Source organism: Lissotriton helveticus, chromosome 7, assembly GCF_964261635.1.
Source record: "Lissotriton helveticus chromosome 7, aLisHel1.1, whole genome shotgun sequence".
NCBI classification, from domain to species: domain Eukaryota; kingdom Metazoa; phylum Chordata; class Amphibia; order Caudata; family Salamandridae; genus Lissotriton; species Lissotriton helveticus.
This window is the reverse complement of record NC_136068.1, coordinates 1,328,720,175-1,328,742,530: the sequence shown is the minus strand read 5'-3', so window position 1 is coordinate 1,328,742,530 and position 22,356 is coordinate 1,328,720,175. Positions and strand designations below refer to the sequence as shown.

General features: G+C 43.9%; 1 protein-coding gene across 1 annotated transcript in view; it reads left to right on the top strand.

Moving 5' to 3' along the window:
* Positions 1 to 22,356, top strand: part of LOC144770265 (uncharacterized) — a 202,847-nt gene that overhangs the window by 106,821 nt on the left and 73,670 nt on the right. The window contains exon 3 of the mRNA XM_078654642.1: positions 18,994 to 19,127. Coding sequence (XP_078510768.1) covers positions 18,994 to 19,127 — 134 coding nt within the window. The remainder of the gene's footprint in view (positions 1 to 18,993; positions 19,128 to 22,356) is intronic.

Sequence of the window (22,356 nt, the reverse complement as noted above, 5' to 3'; positions counted from 1 at the left end):
GGCTTTGTGTGCGTGGGTGAGGAGACGGAAGGTGATTCTCTTGTTGACCGGGAGCCAGTGCAGGTCTCTCAGGTGTCCGGAGATGTGGTTGCGACGGGGGATGTCCAGGATGAGTCGTGCTGAGGCGTTCTGGGTGGTGGTGTTGCGGTCGTTTTTGTTCTCCAGGTGGAAGTTGAGGTCCCCGAGGAGGATGTAGTCAGCGGAGGGGAGGGCATGCGGGCTGACGAAGTTGGCGATGTCCTCGCTGAATTGTGTGCGTGGTCCCGGGGGTCTGTAGACGAGGGTGCCTCTGAGGGTGGTCTTGGGGTTGATGTGGATCTGGAAGTGCAGGTGCTCGGCGGGTGCGAGGGTGTCGTCGGTGTTGGTCGTGATGCGGATGGAGTTCCTGTGGATGATGGCGATGCCTCCTCCTGTCTGGTTGACGCGGTCCCTCCGGATGATCTTGAAGCCGTCCGGGATGGCGATGGCGATGTCGGGCGCTGAGGAGGCGTTCATCCAGGTTTCCGCTTCATTTCGAATGATTCGCTGTCCAAGAGAATCTTGACTTCCCAGTGCTAAACCTTGACTGCTCTGAGAACTATTTCTTGCTATCTCATCAACAATGGTTTCTTCTTGTTTTTTCACAGCATTGAATAAGTCGTCATAACTGTCAAATTCTCCAAGAAACTCGCTTTCAGTTCATCATGGCTTAAACAACTGTAACAAGGCTAAATAGAAAAAGTCTATTTTGTATGAAGTTTAGCAACCTACCTGTCAATGGTTGATTGCATTTCATTTGTTATATCTGACCAAACATCCATTACATCCAACCACAGCACGTTTTCCTTCTTCTATGTTTTCACTGACATTATTTCCGAATATATAATGCTGAAGTATTTCATAGAGGCAAACCCTTTCCAGATGAGGACTTCTTCTTGGATAGTACATATCCATCAAGTTACTCTTCAGAATATCTGTACTCTGCGTCACAAATTCTGCTAAATATTGGATTTAAGTCAAAGTCTTCAGTACTTATAAGCATTAGCAAGCCCTAAACTCACCCATAGAACTCCTAGAACTCCTCTGGATTTAAAAAACAAAGTAGCTGAGCTTAACCAGTGTATGCATTCATAACAGCCTATCTCTCTGTGAGAAGCATTTTCAAATTAAAACCCTACAATTTGTTTATAAGCGACCCTTGACCCTACCAGGTAGGTTGCTCCCCTTCCGCACAGCACCGCCTGTGTCTCCCTGCCTCAGCTGCCGCTGCTGAGGACGTTCGAGGCCCTCCACCACCCGCAGGCTACCACCTGCGCCTCATCCCTGGTGGCCAGTGGTAGGCCGTAGGTAGGTTTGTTCATCCTCCGCTTTATTGCTTTTATTGTATTGCCTGTATTTTCATTGTTGTGTCTGTGACTGCTGTTGTCTGTCTTTCCCCGCTGCCTGTTCGTGGTCCATGCCCCTTTGTCTTCTCTCTGTTCCCCTCGCTGTCCCCGTGTTCTCTCTGCCCGGTCTTTCCTTCTGTACCCCTCGCTGCCCCTGTGTCTCTGCCCAGCTTTCCCTTCTGTTCCCCCCGCTGCCCCTGTGCCTCTCTGTCCGTTCTACCCTCTGTTCCACTCGTTTTTCCCTCGTTTTTTGTGCCTTTCTGCCATCTGTTCCACTCATTTTCCCCTCGTTTTTGTGCCCTTCTGCACTCTGTTCCACTCGTTTTTTTGTGCTCTTCTGCCCTCTGTTCCACTCAATGTTTTGTGCCCTTCTACCCTCTGTGCCACTCGTTTTACCCTCGTTTTTGTGCCTTTCTGCCCTCTGTTCCACTCGTTTTACCCTCCTTTTTTGTGCCTTTCTGTCCTATGTCCCACTTGTTTTTTCCCTCGTTTTTTGTGCCTTTCTGCCCTCTATTCCACTGGTTTTTCCCTCATTTTTTTGTGCCCTTGTGCCCTCTGTTCCACTTGTTTTTTTGTCCCTCTGTGCCACTCGTTTTTCCCTAGTTTTTTGTGCCTTTCTTCTCTCTGTTCCACTCATTTTTCCTCATTTTTTGTGCCTTTCTGCCCTCTGATCCACTCGTTTTTCCCTCTTTTTTTGCCTTTCTGCCCTCTGTTCCAATCGTTTCCCTCTTTTTTTGTGCCCTTCCACCCTCCGTTCCACTTGTTTTTTGTGCCCTTCTGTCCTCTGTGCCACTCGTTTTACCCTCGTTTTTTGTGCCTTTCTGCCCTCTGTTCCACTCGTTTTACCCTCCTTTTTTGTGCCTTTCTGTCCTATGTCCCACTTGTTTTTTCCCTCGTTTTTTGTGCCTTTCTGCCCTCTATTCCACTCGTTTTTCCCTCATTTTTTTGTGCCCTTGTGCCCTCTGTTCCACTTGTTTTTTTGTCCCTCTGTGCCACTCGTTTTTCCCTAGTTTTTTGTGCCTTTCTTCTCTCTGTTCCACTCATTTTTCCTCGTTTTTTGTGCCTTTCTGCCCTCTGTTCCAATCGTTTCCCTCATTTTTTGTGCCCTTCCACCCTCCATTCCACTTGTTTTTTGTGCCCTTCTGTCCTCTGTGCCACTCGTTTTTCCCTAGTTTTTTGTGCCTTTCTTCTCTCTGTTCCACTCATTTTTCCTCGTTTTTTGTGCCTTTCTGCCCTCTGATCCACTCGTTTTTCCCTCTTTTTTTGCCTTTCTGCCCTCTGTTCCAATCGTTTCCCTCATTTTTTGTGCCCTTCCACCCTCCGTTCCACTTGTTTTTTGTGCCCTTCTGTCCTCTGTGCCACTCGTTTTTCCCTCGTTTCTGTGCCCCTTTTGCCTTCTGTTTCACTCGTTTTTTGTGCCCCCTTTTTCCTCTTGTTACCTTCGTTGTCCCTCACCGCCCTCGCCGCTGCATCCCCTGCCGTACAACCCCTGACTGCCCACTGCCCTTTCGCTGCCCCCGTCTCCCGCCTCCCAGCTTCTCCTCCCTCCCACCTCCCCATATATGCCAGCCGCTGTGCGGCCGCACCACTGGCACGCAGATGTTGCGCCTGTCCTCGCCTGGACCGCACCCAGCACCAGAACCCCTGTCCCCCGTACCCACCACGATGACCGCCGCCACTATGACACCAGCACTCTGCACGCTCTCAACTCCGGATGCAGCCACACCTGCTTCAAGACTGCTCCGAAACGCATACACGTCCCCGTCACCGCCAGGAACTGCAGCTACACCAGCCTCAGAGCCGACGAACCACTCGCCAAGAAAGACTCCAACCACCTCAGATGCATACTACAGAACACCTGCTCCGCACGCAAGCATGCCGTCGAGCTCTGGGACCTGCTCAACACAACATCCCCGGACGTCGCCTTCCTGACAGAGATCTGGTTTAAAGACTTCTCCGCACCCGACATCACCATAACCATCTTAGACGGCTACAAGATCACCTGCAGAGACCGCACCAACGCAGTCAGAGGAGGAATTGCCATCGTCCACAAGAACAGCATCAGGGTCTCGACTAGCACCGACAACGCGCTCTGCACCGCCGAACACATGCATTTCCAGATCCACACAGATCCTAATTCCACCCTCAGAGGCACCCTCATCTACCGACCCCCGGGATCCCGCCCCCAGTTCAGCGACTCCATTGCTGACTTGATCAGCATGCACACCCTGACCTCCACTGACTACATCCTCCTCGGAGACCTGAACTTTCACCTTGAGAACAACAACAACAACAACTCCACAACCCTGATCGATAACCTCGCCAACCTCGGACTGAAGCAACTCGTAACAATGCCCACCCACTCCGCCGGCCACATGCTCGACCCAGTCTTCTCCTCAAGCCCCTAAATCTCCATCAGCCACACCACCGAACTCCTCTGGACCGACCACCGCTGCATCCACTTCGCCTTCCAGAAACCCACCGCACACCACTGTACCCAACAGATCTCCCCGCCGCTGCTGGTGCAAAATCACCGAAGACCAACTACACACAAACCTCGCTCTCAGCCCTCCCACTGAACCCTCCAACACCGACGACGCTGCCCACAGCCTCAGACGCTGGATCGAGGACTGCGCCAACACTCTCACCCCGCTGAAGAAACCACCCCACAGAGACACCAGCAAGAGGGCCAGCTGGTTCACCCCAGAACTCCTAGCCTCCAAGCAAGCCTGCTGTAAACTAGAGAAGAAATGGCACAGTGAACAAACTCCGGACAGCCACGCAGCACACAAAGACGCCATCCACAACCACCACCACCTCATCAGTGTGGCCAAGAGGACCTCCTTCAAAGACCGCCTCGACAACAATGCACACAATAGCAAGGAGCTCTTCAACATCGTGAAGGAACTCTCCAACCCCAGCTCCATCACCAACTACATACCGCCGTAGCAAGCCCTGTGCGGCTCCATCACCACCTTCTTCCACCGCAAGATAGCAGACATCCACGACAGCTTCAACACCCAGACAGCCCCAACAGGCAGCAACACAGCAGACCCTCCGTACACCATGGACCACGACCCCCTGCTAGCCTGGGCCAGCATGAGCATCAGATGGCACCATCAAGACCATGCGCTCAATCCACTCCGGCTCTCCGCCGGACCCATTCCCGCACCACAACAGAGGAAGCAGCACCATCGCACCCCACCTGCGCAACGTCATCAATCTCTCCCTTGAGATCGCGACCTTCCCAGAGATCTGGAAACACACCGAGATCAACGCCCTATTCAAAATACCTAAGGCAGAACCAAGAGACCTCAAGAACTTCCGGCCCATCTCTCTGCTCTCCTTCCCGGCCAAGGTCATCGAGAAAACCGTCAACAGACAGCTAACCCAATATCTCGAAGAAAACAGAATCCTGGACCCTTCCCAGTCAGGGTTCTGCAGCAACCACAGCACCGAGAATGTCCTCATCGCCACCACCGACGACATCAGGACCCTGCTGGCCAACGGCGAGACCACAGCACTCATCCTCGTAAACCTCTCTGCCGCCTTCAACACTGTCTGCCACCACACACTACGCGCACGCCTCCACTTCGCAGGGATCTGAGACAAGGCTCTGGATTGGACCACCTCCTTCCTCTCCGGCAGAACCCAGAGCGTCCGCCTCCCCCATTCCGTTCCAAAGCCTCCGAGACCATATGTGGTGTACCCCAGATATCCTCCCTCAGCTCAACGCTGTTCAACATTTACATGGCCCCTCTCGCACACATAGCCCAACACCACGATCGCAACATAATCTCCTATGCCGACAACACTCAGCTAATCCTCTCCCTCACTAAGGACCCCATCACAGCCAAAGCCAACCTCCACGAAGGAATGAAGGCCGTCTCCAACTGGATGAAGACCAGCCGTCTGAAGCTGAACTCAAACAAGACGAAGGTCCTCATCCTCGGCTCCAACACTTCAGCCTGTGACGACTCCTGGTGGCTGACGGCACTGGGGGCAGCCCCGACACCCACCAAGCACGCACCCAACCTGGGACTCAATGCTCTCAATGACCAAGCAAGTCAACGCCATCTCCTCCTCCTGCTTCAACACCCTCCACATGCTCCGCAAGATCTCAGATGGATCCCGACAGATTCAAGAAAGACAGTCACCCAGGCCCTCGTCAGCAGCAGACTCGACTACGGAAACGCCCTCTAAGCGGGAGCCCTGGCCAAGGTTATCAAACAACTACAACGCATCCAAAACGCCTCGGCGTGACTGATCCTTGACATACCATGCCACAGCCACATCACCCCCCACCTGAGAAACCTGCACTGGCTCCCCATCAGCAAGAGGATATCCTTCAAGCTCCTCACCCACATGCAAAAGGCACTCTACAAGACTGGCCCAGCCTACCTCAACAGACGGCTCTCCTTCCACATCCCCAACCACCAGCTACGCTCCGCTGACCTCTCACTCGCCACCGTCCTGCGCATCCGAAGAACAACCACCGGTGGGAGATGCTTCTCACACCTTGCTGCCAAGACATGGAACACCCTCCCACTAAGCCTACGACAGACCAAAGACCAGCTGACCTTCAGGAGGATACTCAAGACCTGGCTCTCCAATCAGTAGCGGCCCCCCAGCGCCTTGAGACCCTTGCGGGTGTGTAGTGTGCTTTACAAATGATTGATTGATTGATTGATTTATAAGACTCTATTTATTTTGTTTTAATCTCCACCCACATCTCCTTCATCTTAGTTGTCTCTGACTTTATTATATAAGATGTAACGTACCGAGCAACAGCAATTGAGTAGTCTGCAACAAACTGTACATCGATGTTTGTATTTAATATCGTCGGAATCTCAGGGTTGTAATTGTAAATGTACCTAGAGGCCTCTGCTCTTTTTAGGTTGTATATATTTTTCAGTGATTTCCTTGTAAGTGTATATCTGACTGCAGAAAATAAACTTTTGACTCTTCCTTGTGTATATGATAGATCGTGGGAATCCAAAACGGCATCTTGTATACAATTTTTCCACCGTATTTTTGCTTACAGTATGTTCTGCATCTATGATTTTGGAATCAAAGAACGTGTTGTCTTAATATTTTATCACCATTGTCCTTTAGGATAGAGTAAGTTACATACTGCTCAATAAAAGACAACACAGACTCATTGCTGTCTGTTCCAAACTCCGGGGCATCTTTTACCAACAATAGCATGTGAAAATGGAGAGCACCTCTGTCTTGGTACACTTTGTGCCAAAATTAATAAGTTACTTCTCCTAGAGGAGGTATTGTTTTATTCAAGATGAAAGCCATCATTGCTTGAAATCTGTGATTAAAATATCTGCCAATATTTTCAGGGTCTAGTAAGCACAGTTCTCCTGGCATCTTCAGATGAATGTCCTTTATATTGGAATTTGCCTCCTGCAAGAATTCTAGCAGGTCATCCCATGCATACTCAGCACAACTGAGCATCAGAAACTAAGTAGGTGCTCCAAGGTTCCTCAACATGCACTTGAGTTCCCCATGGCACTGATACCAATATTCATTAATCCCTCATTAACATGCCATTAGGTTTATTAAATTGTATTCCAAGTGATCATCTTTTTCCTAAACTTTCTCCAGAAATTGTCTTGCTGACATATATTCTGCAAATTAACTCCTGTTTTTATAATGTGATTCACAGCATATGAAAGGCAAGACCAATCACTCTCAAATAGTAGGTGAAATATTTACAGAATACACTGACGAAATCTAGGATCTTCTGAATATAGTCTAGTAGATCTATATTCAGCTGCAGGTATTTGCAGAGGCATGTCATCATACCTGCCACCTACTCTAGATGTGGGAAACACCAAACTTCTAAACTTTTCAACCACACATTAATTAGAGCTCCATTCACCTCCTTCATTTGAAACAGATCAATAGCATCACCAATAACATCTTTAGAATGCACAGGGTGGGTACTAAAATGTTCATAAGTTTCATCAGTTCTGGACTGATCCACCTTCTCAATCTGACCAGCTGATGGAAATGTCTTATCCTCCAAATGTGTGATATCAGTCCGGCCGATAAAAACTGTCCGTAACCTGGGCATTATGGTTGACAGCAAGCTTTCCCTGGAAGCCCAGGTTATAAAAACAACACCTTCCTGTTTCGCGATCATTAGGTCCCTTCGCAAAATGTTCCCGCTATTACCTTCTCAGGCGCGCGGACTAGTGGCAAGGTGTACCATCCTCAGTAGGCTTGACTACTGTAACGCCCTCCTGTTGGACTCCCTCAACTTCCTGCTGGACAGACTACAAAGGATCCAGTCAGCAGCATCCAGACTAGTTTTAGGGCTGCCTAGAAGGTCCTCCGCTTCTGCAGCTTTGGCAAAACTTTACTGGCTCCCACTGAGACAGAGAGTGCATTTTAAATCTCTCTGCCTGGTTTTTAAAGCTCTTCATGGGATAGTACCAGTGCTCTTGTGCAACAAATTTGACTGGTAAACCCCTTCAAGACTGCTCGCTCGTCTTCGGCTAGACTGGTGAAGGTACCAAGATTTAGGAAAGTCAGTTCAGGGGGTAGATCCTTCGGAGTGGCAGCAGCAAGACCGTAGAACAGACTTCCCTGGGAGATCAGGCAAATCAGGGAACTTCTCCCCTTCAGGAGATGTGTAAAAACCTGGCTGTTCCCCAAGAACTAGCTGGCCGGTTTCTGTCTCTGACTCACTTCTGCTTTTGAGGTGCATAGCGCCAGGATGCCTGCAAGGTGATAGTGCGCTCTATAAATTGAATAAATAAATAAATAAATATCTTGCAAGCTATCTACATCCCAATAGTAAATATTATTCTGTAGCAGATATAAAGTTGCTTTTTAACTTTGGTAACATCTACTGACTCCTGCCATATTATTTTGTTCTTCGTAGGCACACCATTTGCAAGAATTACAAGTCCTTCATCTAAATCTAACTATCCCTACAGTTACAATATTGTTCTTGCAATCTATTGGCAAATACACTACTCTACCTTTTAGACCTTTCTGCAACTCTGTTGGAGGTAACTTGCCTGTCTTTGTCTCCATATGGACTATAGCTTGAAATGGATGTATACTTTGGACACGGATGAACTCACAAATATTTAATCCTTCAAGTGCTTCTGGAATAGAAACCAGTTCTAACTTAATATGCACAGCTCTAGCAGGCATTTTATTTTCTTCTAATTTATTGTAAGAGTACTTACATGTAACTTACCATATGGACAAGTACACAGCTAACCTTTGCCACTTATCATTATTTTATTGTTCACTTTTTAATGCATGTCAACAGTCCATGTTTGAATCTTGTACTGAGTGTGTCGACAACATATACAAGAAGACTCTGGTTTTTCAGAGCACACTATGTTTAATTTTGTAATCTCTTCTACAAAATTATCAATTATAATACCTGTCTCCTTTTCTGCAACTCTTCCTATTTACAACTCTTCATTCTCCCTAGAGTCCTGCTCAAGACTAAAGAAACAAAAGTGCACACCATCACAAACCTTTTCTACATCAGCCACAGTACCATGCAAAAGTGCTTTATTCATTTCCCCTAAACATAAAGTAGGAGTTTTCACAAAGTACAGCCTCCTAACTAAAGTTTGCGTAGTTGTTGAGTAGTGTACAGCTAACATCCTAAAATGATAAAAGGTGCTTTGCCACACTCTCTTTGATAAACAAGTTAGTTAGTGTCCCTGCAAATTTGCTTGCTTTCTAACCTTGCAAGTATCCAATCCTTGTAAAGTACTAATTTTATGTTTTAAACTTTGCCTTGGAAAGATACGTAAGAATTTCCTTAAATTATCAATGGATTGCTGTTGAATACTACAAAGACTACAACACTTTCATTTGTATACAGGCGCCTGACTACGCCTTCCTTGTACCTCTTCTGTAATCATTTGTTCTACATTTCTAGGTACCATCATATCTTTTGTTATAAGAGTACCTTTCTTCATTTCATAACATCATCCTCTTTCATCAATAGCATGAACTAATCTAATATCCCAGAAATAGCTTTCTTCATTAAAGAAAAGCTTGGTACTAGAAGTATGAATCCATTAGCCACTAAAAACTGAACAAAAGTAACTTCTATTTACTAATCTTTTTTTCAGTTTTTGTGTCTATGTATAAAATATAAAGATGAACAAAACTTGGGGACAAAAGTGAAGTTCCAGAAAAAAGCAATAAAACATAGAGACTAAAGAACGCAAGGAAAAACAGACTATAGCTTTAGAACATTAACCAAAGAGTTTCAAGATTTTTGTTAATGAAAGTGTCATATAGCGTGTAAGCTATGCAATTAATTCTGGGCACATTTCACTGCCCAAGTTTTCTGTGAACCTCTAATATTTTCTAAAGATAGAGTTCTTTTGGACGTTGGCTTAATTGTGCATCATGAATCGTGTCATGCATTATCTGAGTTCCAGCCCCACTTCCAACTCCTGAAGTGAGTCAAGAGAACAAACAGGGGAATGTAGAACGAGAAGCTGTATGATGCCACTGGTAATTAACTATACCCACTATGGATTCTATTCAGCAAAAACTGACTGCTTTGAACTTTCTGTTTGGTTATGTGGCTTCCTGCAATTTCCATTTTACATGTTTCTGGTTCTCTCAGGTTAAATGAGTTATGCCTGATCCTTGTTATTTTGCTTGTTGTTCTTTGCGTCCTTTCCTCATACAGCTCTGTTGGCTCTCATGGAACCCTGGGGTTCCACACCTATATTCTGGTCAATGAGGGGCTCAGTACTGTGCTTTCTGCCATAAAGTTTAATAACATTCATTACTGGACCTGCTGCCTCCTTCCTGAACTCAAGAAGTTGACAATTGTTAACTGCGCCTCTATCGTTCCCTTACCCATTTTCCTCTCTTTTTTTATTTTATTTATTTATTTATTTTCAAAGTTTTATATAGCGCGAACAAGATCTTTGCAGATATCAGAGCGCTTTACAGAAAACAAGGGCTAGGGGAAACAAGAGGGTGATTAAGCAAACTATTGGGTACAATATAGTAGTCGGTAGTAAGTGAATAGCCAAATAGGATAGCAATCAGATAAAAACATAATACCAAAAAGACAAACAGACAACCAATAATACAAAAACGGTGCAAAGTCTTCGATCCAGTAAATATAGATTTTAGGTGAATTTAGCCATAAGGATGGCTTTTACCTCTTTCTTAAAAAATGCAGTGGAGGAGATAAGTCTGGTTTCAGGAGGGAGTGCATTCCAGATCCTGGGTGCCATTCCCGAGAAGGAGCGTTTGTATGTTTTTTCCTTCCAGAATCTTCGAGGTTTCAGGAGGAGATTTTTTGTGCTTCTATTGGATCTCGAGCCTCCTGATTTAGTCAGCTTTTGATTGAGGTAGTTGGGTGACTTGTGGTGTACGGCCAAGTGTGTCATACAGGCGATTTTCAGCTGTATTCTGGCTTCAAACGGCAGCCAGTTCAGGGATTTTAAGTCAGGGGATATATGCGAATGTTTCCTTGATCCAGTGATAAGTCTCACTGCAGCGTTCAAGGAGGCTCTTAGGGGTGCGGTTGTTGATAGGGGGAGTCCGCTGAGAGCCACAATTCCGTAGTCTATGCGTGGGATGACTCGGGCTTGTAAAGCAGTTTGGAAGTCCGTAGCTGGGAAGAAGGGTTTAAGTTTTCTCAAAGTGTTGATTTGGAAATTAGCTCCTTTAGTTGCTTTGCTAATGTCCTGCTGCATGTTGAGATTGGCGTCAAGTGTGATGCCTAAGGATTTCGCGGAGTCCACGATGGTGGATTGGACATTGAGTGCAGTTAGGTGCTTGAGCCAGGTTTGGGTGATGGCGATTTTCGCAGGAGGTGCGATCAGAAGGAACTCAGTTTTCAGAGCATTTAGTTTGAGGTGATTGTCGGCCAACCATGATTGGGTGTTTCTGAGCGTGGAGTTCAGAAGTTTGATGTCTTCCGGGGATTGTAGTTTGAGGTAGAGTTTTAAATTGGGAAAATATGTAGCATACTAACACAAATGTATAAATGGTTACACATTATATAAGTTCATTCATATCACCATCATACATCAAACAAAATCCATTAAAGCAATGTAATTCAAAAATATTAACATTCCTAGTAGTTCAGTAATATAACATGGAATTAAAGTGCTAAGTTAGTCTATGATAGGACACCATATCATCTTTATGAATACATGGGTCACTTTATATGATTGATACCTCTAGGGCACAAAACAATAGAAATTACTGTCATCAAGCGCTTGCATTTCGGGGTTCATGTGGAAGACATACAGGAGCAATGTCTAATCTTGCAGTAATTATAACAAAGAAGAACACCATTGACTTTCATGAGGGGATACTAAGAGAATAGCCTGTAAAATTAGCTTAGGTTTAGGGCCACAACTGTTAGCTTTTGAACATTCACAGCAAGAGCCGAAATCAATCCCTGGTTCTCTCCGGCTTGTCTGCACTGCTTTTTGTAGTTCAGCCACGCCAGGGAGATCCAGGGGTTGAGCAGCAGTTACCACTCCCTTCTTCTGAAGCCCTAGTTACACTGAGCTACAGAAGGAGGGAAGGGTGATGGCTTTGTGTGTCCTCCTGCACGGCCTATGCGTTTCACCTTCCTCTGCCTAAATAATATATTTTTGAGAGGCAGGGGAAAGAGAAAAGCAGATGCTGTGTATATTAGGATATTAAAATGTTGAAAGTAGCGGGCTATACCAGTTCCTATACACCGCTGCGGCTCCATTGTCTTCAGTGGAGCTCTCAAAATTCCAATGTTCTATTGAATGTTAGCACTCTTGAACTTATTTAGCAGAAGAAACACTTGAGTCCAATATGCAGTAACGTAAGAACATGTAAAAATATATGAGTCGCATCTGCCTCTAAGCTTGTATGACAGAAGCAGTTAGATGTGTCACTGAGACCCCATTTTAGAATCTGTATGGTGTAACACTTTAAAATTGTGAACTCTTTGGCGAGAGATGTTCAGAATTATACAGCCCATAAGAATAACTAACTGAAATATAAAGACATGTTTTTAGCCCACTTGATAGCTATTAAAATATCTATCATACTATCAATTTATGGCTGTGGTTATTTGTATGTCAATAACAATTACGTGCGCATCCTTGCCTAAATACCATGAAAAATTGTTTAAAATATACATTACATTCTAAATTAATATCCTTGACTAGATGGTAGAGTAAACGTCCCTAAGCTAAAAATACCTAAAAACCGTATTTGAGTTTTTTACATTACCTCTAGATTTCTTTAAAAGTAAGGATAGCCCTATCCTTAAATACATGTCCCAACGTCTTCAAGTGCAAATCGAGCCAACTGCGGACTACCCATCTTGTGCCAATATCTTCATTTTAGGAATACATGAAAGAAATATTTAATAAATCCCGGCATATGATGCATGGTTCTGATTGGCTGCCATACTTGTAATATACTTCTAACTGCTAATGTTTTGAATCTCATATGTTTTTTATAAACTGAATCAATCAACCCTTTTTAGGGTGCCAGCCAGAGCGATGGCTAGTAGGAAGCTGTAGATGGCCACTTGCAACGCCTCGTCAGGGTTAGGAAGCGCTACACAAATGCAATGCAAGCAGTGGTTTGGTATACTGGCAAATGAACCCCTAGCAGCTGGGTCTCTAACCTTCTGAAGTATTTTTTGGTTAGAGCCGTATGGACCGGAAACGGTTTACATAGCGGGAAGAATCACCATCTTGAGAAGATTGCATCGGCCTTTTATCAGCCAAACACATATTCACACACATACATAAAAACACTCAGCAAGAGAATCCTACTCCCACTTACCTCCTGCTAGGCTCAGCTCCGCATCTCCTAGATTGCTCCATCTGGCCCCTCTCGTCCTCTGCTGCTGTTGCCATGAAATCCACAGCAGTAAGTGCATGTTTGCCTGCCCGAAATGTTTGCCTGCCCGAAATGAATTTTTGAGTTCCCGACTTGCATAAAAAAATATATTTTTGATCGTAAACAGAAGTTACCTTTTTTAATTGGGGCCTGTTTTGGAACCATTATCAAATTTTTTGTTTGGGGCTGTCGTGGTGACTATTTTATACAGCATTTTTAATGTTGTAGTTGCCATTTTTAAAAGCAGTTTGCTTTAACAAGTACTTACGGTGTGTGTGAGTATAAGATGATAATTAATTTCTTAAATTCATATAAAATATGTGCTAGGCTAAATGAAAAATAGCTTTTTTCGTAGGCCCTACAATTGTAAATGCTAGTTTTTTAAAAATATTATTAATGAAATATAAATGCTATGGGGAATATTTAAGAGCCCCATTATGTCATTCTAGCAACACACACCACGCAAGACCGATGCAAATTAAAAATGAGATTTCTGAAGCCATGTGATGGTGCCTTGCATGGCCCTGAGTGGCTTTGTAAATCTCAAAGTAATTCAATGCAGTGCAAAATACACCGTTACATTACTCAGCATCAGTGAGGCATTTCCATGGGTGCTTCTTGGGTATTCCCAACCAACATCCATGGATTTTGATGCATTCACAGATTTAGCAGAAGTGGTAGACCTAGTAATGCAGTGAAGATATTCCCTCCATGTCCAGTGCACAGCGTGTTGAGCAATAGTCGTGTAAATGTATCAATAATTCCTCTGTTTCAACAAAATAGTTCCAGATAGTCCAAAGTTTACTGTAGTTTTCTTTATTTTGTAATTTAAAGTACTTGTGCAGCATGTTTATTTTAACAACTTCTCATGGCCAGATATGCCCATCCGAGCCTTTTTCTGGACACGCATTTCAATAAACATTAACCAACTTCATTTAGCGAAATAGATGTCTCCCAATGCATTTCGGGCTCTAATCATGAGCCCTTCCTCAGGGGTTCACTAAAATTTAAAGAAACATCACGATTAATAAATGGACTCAAACAACTATGATTAAACATTCCTATTGATGTAACATGAACTGCTTGGGTAACATTTGTACATCAAGTTAATGAAACACTTTCCCTCTATGCGCCATGCGCTACCATTACCCGCTTCAAAGGCCCAACATTTAAACCTCCTGTCTCCAAAGTACAGTTGTAAACCCTCCTTTGCTGGGCCCGACCTGTAAAGCGTCACCCATCTTCCCACCAACACACTTATCAAAACCGAGCCCCCGGTCTAAACCTTCCCTAACTACATGCTGTATGGACTCGTACCTTCGCGCCTGATCATCAAGTTAATCACGTCCAGATGGTTCCGTACACCCGTGCTGACAGCCTGTCCTTAAGTCAACACGCACAGTCTAGCCCCTCCCTCTAGCTACTAACTGCACCTATCCCGGTCTTTCAATGTAAATCTAGTGAGCCCTGAAAACTACGAGTCCCACAATACCACTCAGCACGTCATTGCGAGGTTTCAACAAACAATTGCCTTTCACAAACAAATTACTACGCACGATGCAACTTTGCCCTGCCCACCCTCTGAATGTAAATCTCTGTGCTTCAACAATAAATTATATTGATGCAGTATTAAAAACGTTATTAGCAAATTAAATTCATATTTTAGAGCTCGACATGTTTGAAATAATTAATAGCTGGAAGCAACAGTATAATCACGATGCAATTCAAATTATGAAGAAATATTGGTGCACGAGTCAATCAGAAGCTTAAGAGTCCATTAGTAATGCTGTTTTATGGGTGCATCTTGCAATAGGGTAAGTAGATACAACATTTTAAGGGGTTTGCAGTGCACACCATCGTTTGAGTCTCTTGTATCCATGTTCAATATTGGTCCATCTGTAGCGTGCAGCTTGGACAGCGTGATTACCCTAGTGTCACGCAGGAGAATACTGAAGTGAAGATGGAGGGGAGATTCCCTCCATGTCCAGTGCACAGCGTGTTGAGCAATAGTTGTGTAAATTTATCAATAATTCCTCCGTTTCAACAAAATAGTTCCAGATAGTCCAAAGTTTACAGTAGTATTCTTTATTTTGTAATTTAAAGTACTCGTGCAGCATGTTTATTTTAACAACTTCTCATGGCCAGAAATGCCCATCCGAGCCTTTTTCTGGACACGCATTTCAATAAACATTAACCAACTTCATGTAGCGAAATAGATGTCTCCCAATGCATTTCGGGCTCTAATCATGAGCCCTTCCTCAGGGGTTCATGATTAGAGCCCGAAATGCATTCTGAGACATATATTTCACTAAATGAAGTTGGTTAATGTTTATTGAAATGCGTGTCCAGAAAAAGGCTCGGATGGGCATATCTGGCCATGAGAAGTTGTTAAAATAAACATGCTGCACGAGTACTTTAAATTACAAAATAAAGAAAACTACAGTAAACTTTAGACTATCTGTAACTATTTTGTTGAAACCGAGGAATTATTGATAAATTTACACGACTATTGCTCTACACGCTGTGCACTGGACATGGAGGGAATCTCCCCTCCATCTTCACTTCAGTATTCTCCTGCGTGACACTAGGGTAATCACGCTGTCCACGCTGCATGCTACAGAAGGACCAATATTGTACATGGATACAAGAGACTCAAACGATGGTGTGCACTGCAAACCCCTTAAAATGTTGTATCTACTTACCCTATTGCAAGATGCACCCATAAAACAGCATTACTAATGGACTCTTAAGCTTCTGATTGACTCGTGCACCAATATTTCTTCATAATTTGAATTGCATCGTGATTATACTGTTGCTTCCAGCTATTTATTATTTCCAACATGTCGAGCTCTAAAATATGAATTTAATTTGCTAATAACGTTTTTAATACTGCATCAATATATTTTACTGTTGAAGCACAGAGATTTACATTCAGAGGGTGGGCGGGGCAAGTTGCATCGTGCGTAGTAATTTGTTTGTGAAAGGCAATTGTTTGTTGAAACCTTGCAATGACGTGCTGAGTGGTATTGTGGGACTCGTAGTTTTCAGGGATCACTAGATTTACATTGAAAGACCGGGATAGGTGCAGTTAGTAGCTAGAGGGAGGAGCTAGACTGTGCGTGTTGACTTAAGAACAGGCTGTCAGCACGGGTGTACGGAACCATCTGGACGTGATTAACTTGATGATCAGGCGCAAAGGTACAAGTCCATACAGCATGTAGTTAGGGAAGGTTTAGACCGCGGGCTCGGTTTTGATAAGTGTGTTGGTGGTTAGATGGGTGACGCTTTACAGGTTGTGCCCAGCAAAGGAGGGTTTACAACTGTACTTTGGAGACAGGAGGTTTAAATGTTGGGCCTTTGAAGCGGGTAGTGGTAGCGCATGGCGCACAGAGGGAAAGTGTTTCTTTAACTTGATGTACAAATGTTACCCAAGCAGTTCATGTTACATCAATAGGAATGTTTAATCATAGCTGTTTGAGGCCATTTATTAATCGTGATGTTTCTTTAAATTTTAGTGAACTCCTGAGGAAGGGCTCATGATTAGAGCCCGAAATGCATTGGGAGACATCTATTTCGCTAAATGAAGTTGGTTAATGTTTATTGAAATGTGTGTCCAGAAAAAGGCTCGGATGGGCATATCTGGCCATGAGAAGTTGTTAAAATAAACATGCTGCACGAGTACTTTAAATTACAAAATAAAGAAAACTACAGTAAACTTTGGACTATCTGGAACTATTTTGTTGAAACTGAGGAATTTGCTCTACACGCTGTGCACTGGACATGGAGGGAATCTCCCCTCCATCTTCACTTCAGTATTCTCCTGCGTGAAACTAGGGTAATCACGCTGTCCAAGCTGCATGCTACAGAAGGACCAATATTGTACATGGATACAAGAGACTCAAACGATGGTGTGCACTGCAAACCCCGTAAAATGTTAGACCTAGTAATGCGTCAGAAACCTGCGCCTTGACAGGTGAGGTGTAATGAGGAGAAAGAAGTTTATTTCCCTTCGTTTTTTTCCTCTTTCTATGTGTGTTGAAAAACCCTCAGTAGATTGTTTTGTGCACAAACACAATCCTGCTGACAGTGCATGTGCAAGGGTGCCTGCATTGGCGCTAGGCTGTCAAAAGTAGGGCACCAGCTCAGAGGACATGGCAGGAATGCGCTGTATTGATGTAAATACAGTACATTTCTGCACTTTCCCTGTCACGCAGTCAGTAAGGTGACTTGCTGCACTGAACTGTGTGACTTTGCCATACATATGGACCTAAATATTTTTACAGTTTTATGGAGAAAATAAAACTAAAGAGGAAAACGAGAGGCAGGATTAGCAAAAGACAGCGAGAGAGAGAGGGAAGTGCAGGCAGTGAGAGTGAAAGATGGAGATAGAAAAAGTGAGAGAGGGAAAGAGAGAAATAAATTAGAAAAATACATTGTCAAGGGGACTAGAGACAAATGACAGGGTAAAATGACTGCGAGAGATAGAAAACAATAAGACAGAGTTAGAGAGTAAATTAAAATGAGAGAGAATAGGGTGGGCTAAAGAGTAAAAGAAAAAGAAGCAGTGTGTGTTCTTATTTCAAATATATCTACAGGATAGTTTTTTGCCTTTATTAGGGAGTTACCTTAAAAACTTTCACTTACTAAAAAAGCAAATGAATCGCTCCTAAAGTGATGGGTGGTGGAGACTATCTATGCTGTCCGTATAATATTCTTCAGGGTTCTGCTCTTGAAACTAAGTACTCATCTTAAAAGTGTGTGAATGTATTTGATGGCCTATTTATGGAGAAAAAAAATGCAGCTCAGTGCTGCAAGTCACCATGCTGCACTGTGTTAGAGGGAAAGAGCTGGAATGCACTATATTTATTGCAATAGGGTGCATTTCTGGCCCTTCCCTAGTGTTGGTACAGAATGGGCTGCCTAGGGCCAACACAGGCACCCTTGAATCAGTGTGCAAGGGTGCCTGTGTGGCATGCCAGATTGTTTTTTGCGCAGGAAGGCTCATCTTTCTGCACAAAAACAATCCTGAGTCATATTCCTCTATGTGTGCTGCAGAATGGAAAAGGAGGAGGGATTAACAGGGGAAAATAAATATATTTCTCCAGGTTATGGCTCTCCTGAGAAGGAGTATCTTTTTGGTGCATTCCCAGGTCTACCACTGATAGTAAATCTGGGAATGCATTCGAATCGATAGGGATTGCGTGGAAACACCAACATAATGCCCATGGAATGCCTTCCCAGGGCAAAGTAACACAATGCAGTGATTTATGTGATGTTGCGTTACTCCAGATTGATGAAGCCACTCAGGGCCAAACAAGGTGGCATTGAGTGGCTTTATAAATCACATTATGGGCTTGCGTGGTGCAAGCCCAACAGAACCCCCTTCATAATTATGCTGCTTGGTTATTAATCTATTATTCAATAGATCTAAGCAATTTTTCTTCTGACACCACCACCAATAAAAAGAATTTCCATGGGTGGACAATGTGGATGGATTTATATTTTTGGGTGCCTATGGCTAATGGTGAGGAGTAGTGGGATGCAGAGGTGGATATTTACTCTGCATCCTGCTGAGAGTTATAAATAAATAAATGAAACCAGACTGTCACACTTAAAATGAGTGCCAATCATGTGAACATGTGGTGCCTCAGCCCTACTGGCATGCAAGGAGCACCGGCTTGCTAGTAAAATCTCTCTGGTTTCACCATGGGTTCAAAACATGTTTCTTATTGAAAATAAACAACTGCTTTTTTTCTTTCAGATGCACAGCTGGCAAGAACGTCGCATCAATCATGCCAACTCAGTTATAAATGGAAATGGGAGTACACCTTACTCATCAGTTTAGCACTCGTGATCCTGACCTTGTGTGCAGTCATCACCATAAATAAGATGGGGGTAAGTACATCTCATGATTGGTGCAATTAAATATAACCAGATGGGTGCCATTAGTGAGAAAACCCAAAAAGTGCCTTTGGTAAGTCCATCCCAATGGGGCTGGTGGAAATTACAACCATGTAGTTCTAGTGGATAGCGCAATTCAATAGGCATAGCCTATTGGTTGCTAATAGCAAGTATATCCTAATAGCTGCTGGTAATAGATGTATCCCAGTGAATGCAGTAAATAAATTACTGACTATGGGCGGTTATGGTAAGTGCAACCCCAAGTTTATAAGCAGTAGGTAAGTATATAAGTAGTAAGTCCAATCCAACACTATGAGTACTTGCAGTAAGTACATCTTATTGAGGGCAGGCATGACATACAACCGTATTAGTGCTGATGGTAAGTAAGGCTGATAATGTACTTGTGGTAAGTACATCCAAATGGTTGATGGCTATGACTACATCCCGATGTGTGCCAAGCTTACGACTGGAAATATAAGGTGGCATGTTGTGTGTGCCTCTGTTTACATTGTGTGTACCAGGGGTTGGAGAAACATCCCTCTCTTATATCGACTGCATAGATGATAGGTGAACGTCATTGCATTTCCTAATGAAGTTAATGAAGATCTATTACAGCAAGTTTCAGAGAAAATCTACAAATATTTATTGACAAAACAAACACCGGTGAATCGCAGAGTCAGGCAATAGGGGAATCCTCCTATGGTCCAAGTGAGCATCAGCTGCTTAAGCAGAGAGAGGACAGCATTGTCAATCATGTAATGAAACTGAATCAAAGCAGTTACACAAGTGCAAGATAAAGGATGCCCTCCAAGGAATACGGTGAAGCAGGAACATCATGAGGGAGCTGCTAGCTAGCTCCACGATGGTTGTTCATCTTCCCCACCAACATTCTTCCTTAGAAACCTCATGACACATTCCATGCGAAATGAAATACTATGGCGCGTCTCATGAAGTAGACTCATAGGAGTCTAAATACAGTACATCTCCTTCCTTGTAATAACCAATAAAACAAAAAAAACTGTAACAATAATAATGTAAAACACTTATGAGAATAACTAGTATCAACATATTTCTTGAATGTTACTCAAGCTATCACTAAAAATATAAAGAAAGTGTAACAAATTCCAAGAAAATATACTATGCAGCACTCCAGCATATAATCCCCATGCCATTTGCCCAGTGGCGGATCCCCCGTTAAGGCGGAGGAGCGTTGCCCACCGCTTTTAGAGCAGCAAAAGAGGGAAAATTAAAATGATTATAACTGAATGTTCTAATCATTTTATTTTTGGTTACTGCAGGGCTGCGTTAGTGCGCGGTGGGGATGGTGGCTCAGAGAGGAGGAGTTGACTATACACAATAAGTGACAATGACTGCTGGGCTGGCCATTTTGTCCAGCCAAATAGTCATTTACACTTTACTTATTCCACACAAGGCTGTAATGGACAGCCTGGTAGGGAATATGCACTGGCTCCCTGTCCCGATCTGAGCGCCGATCCACGGCATTCAGGCCAATCACATCGCTGCGTTGCAACATTGTGATTGGTTCAAGGGGAGAATGTGTGCCTGTTGCTTCCTGCGGCTTCTCACAGACTAGAGTCAGGAAGAGCAGAAATGCAGAGAAGAGATGGGGCCGGTGGAAAAGGTAATTGTGATTTAAAAAATATTTTCCAACCCCTTCCCTACTACCAGCCACTGCATTTACCTAACTCTTCCATGACTACCATCCGTTTCTTCATCAGTTCTCTGAAGAGATGGATCACATCCACCAGGAATTTCCTCTTTTTACCCTCCTTGCATCTTCCCACCTTGCACACACAGTTTTCTATCTTCACTTATCCCATCTTCCATTTCTTCTCTTAACAGACAGTATACAACTTTTAACACTTTTTTGTGATTCAACACAATGCCATTACTTAGCAACACAGTGTAAGGATACACTCACTCTCTTAATCTGATCAGGATCAGAAAATGTAGCCAAACCTTTGTTTTCCCTACATCCTTTCCTCACACGCACCCACTCCCCAACTCTAAGTGTATTCTTCAACCTTTCCACATTTTCTGCCTGTTTTTTTCCTCTTATCTCCTTTGGACATCAAACATGTTGCTCACCTTGCATAACTTCAAACTGCACTTTTCCTGTGGCACTGTTCGGCATAGTACAATTTGCCCACACCAGTTTTCTCACTGCACTCTTCCACTGGGTTACCTTAACTCAACACCAGTTGTGATCCCACCATTTCACTCTGGGAATGATCAACTGAAGATCTGATGTGCTCAACACCATAATCTTCCAAGAAGGGGCATGGCCAGCCATCAGGGCCGTGAAGACATGACTTCTTTCGGCTCCGCGGAAGAGCCCTGTGGGAGAGTAGTTTTCAGTGGCCAGTCCCAGGCAGATGGCGAGCGGTGTGCTGGGACTGGGCAAATAGACGACTTTGATCACCCTGGACACCTACATCTATAAAAGATCTGAAAGCATAAGCTATCATAAATTCCTTAATATACCTGTGTTACACCAAAACAACTCGTATGAATGGCCTGGCTGCCCCCTGGTAATATTTCACTTTGTTCACCCCATACCTCTCTCAGTACATCCAGGCTGTGTTGGCTCCTGGTTCAGGTCTACATGTTTTTTAATTGGTTCTTTTACCTGTTCTCTCTTGGCAGCACACTACAGAACTAGTGTCCAAAACAGTGAAGTGACATTCCCAGAGTGCAGCCCTGAAGAAACTGCTTTAATATAACATAGCAGTGAAACATGTCGGCACTGGCAGTAGGTTGTGGTAGATATGATTAACTACCAGCCTTTTTATACAAGCACACAATCTCCGCCCTATGAATAAAGTTGGGTAAGGGACGGATTATTGTGTGTGTGTTTTTATGCACTTTGTTACGTTATTTTCACTTTGTTTGTATGTGTTGGTCACTAGCAGATATTTCTGCGCCTTCACTAGTTTGTCACTATATATGTTGGTTGTTTTGGACACTTCTTTCCTTTCATCTTATTTTTCTTTAAGACGCATGTGACAACCGATGAGGAGACAGGGGCCTGTCTGGAAATTTGATACCAGTTACCCCGACGGTGGTGTTTCCGTGAGGTGTCACTTGTGTCTTTCACATTTTTTGCTCTAACAAGAGCAGTGTCCAACGTTGGGTGTGGATGCAGTGGTAATTCCCGGAATTCGGGTACACCTTATGTGTGGGTTCTGGTGTGTGGCCCGGG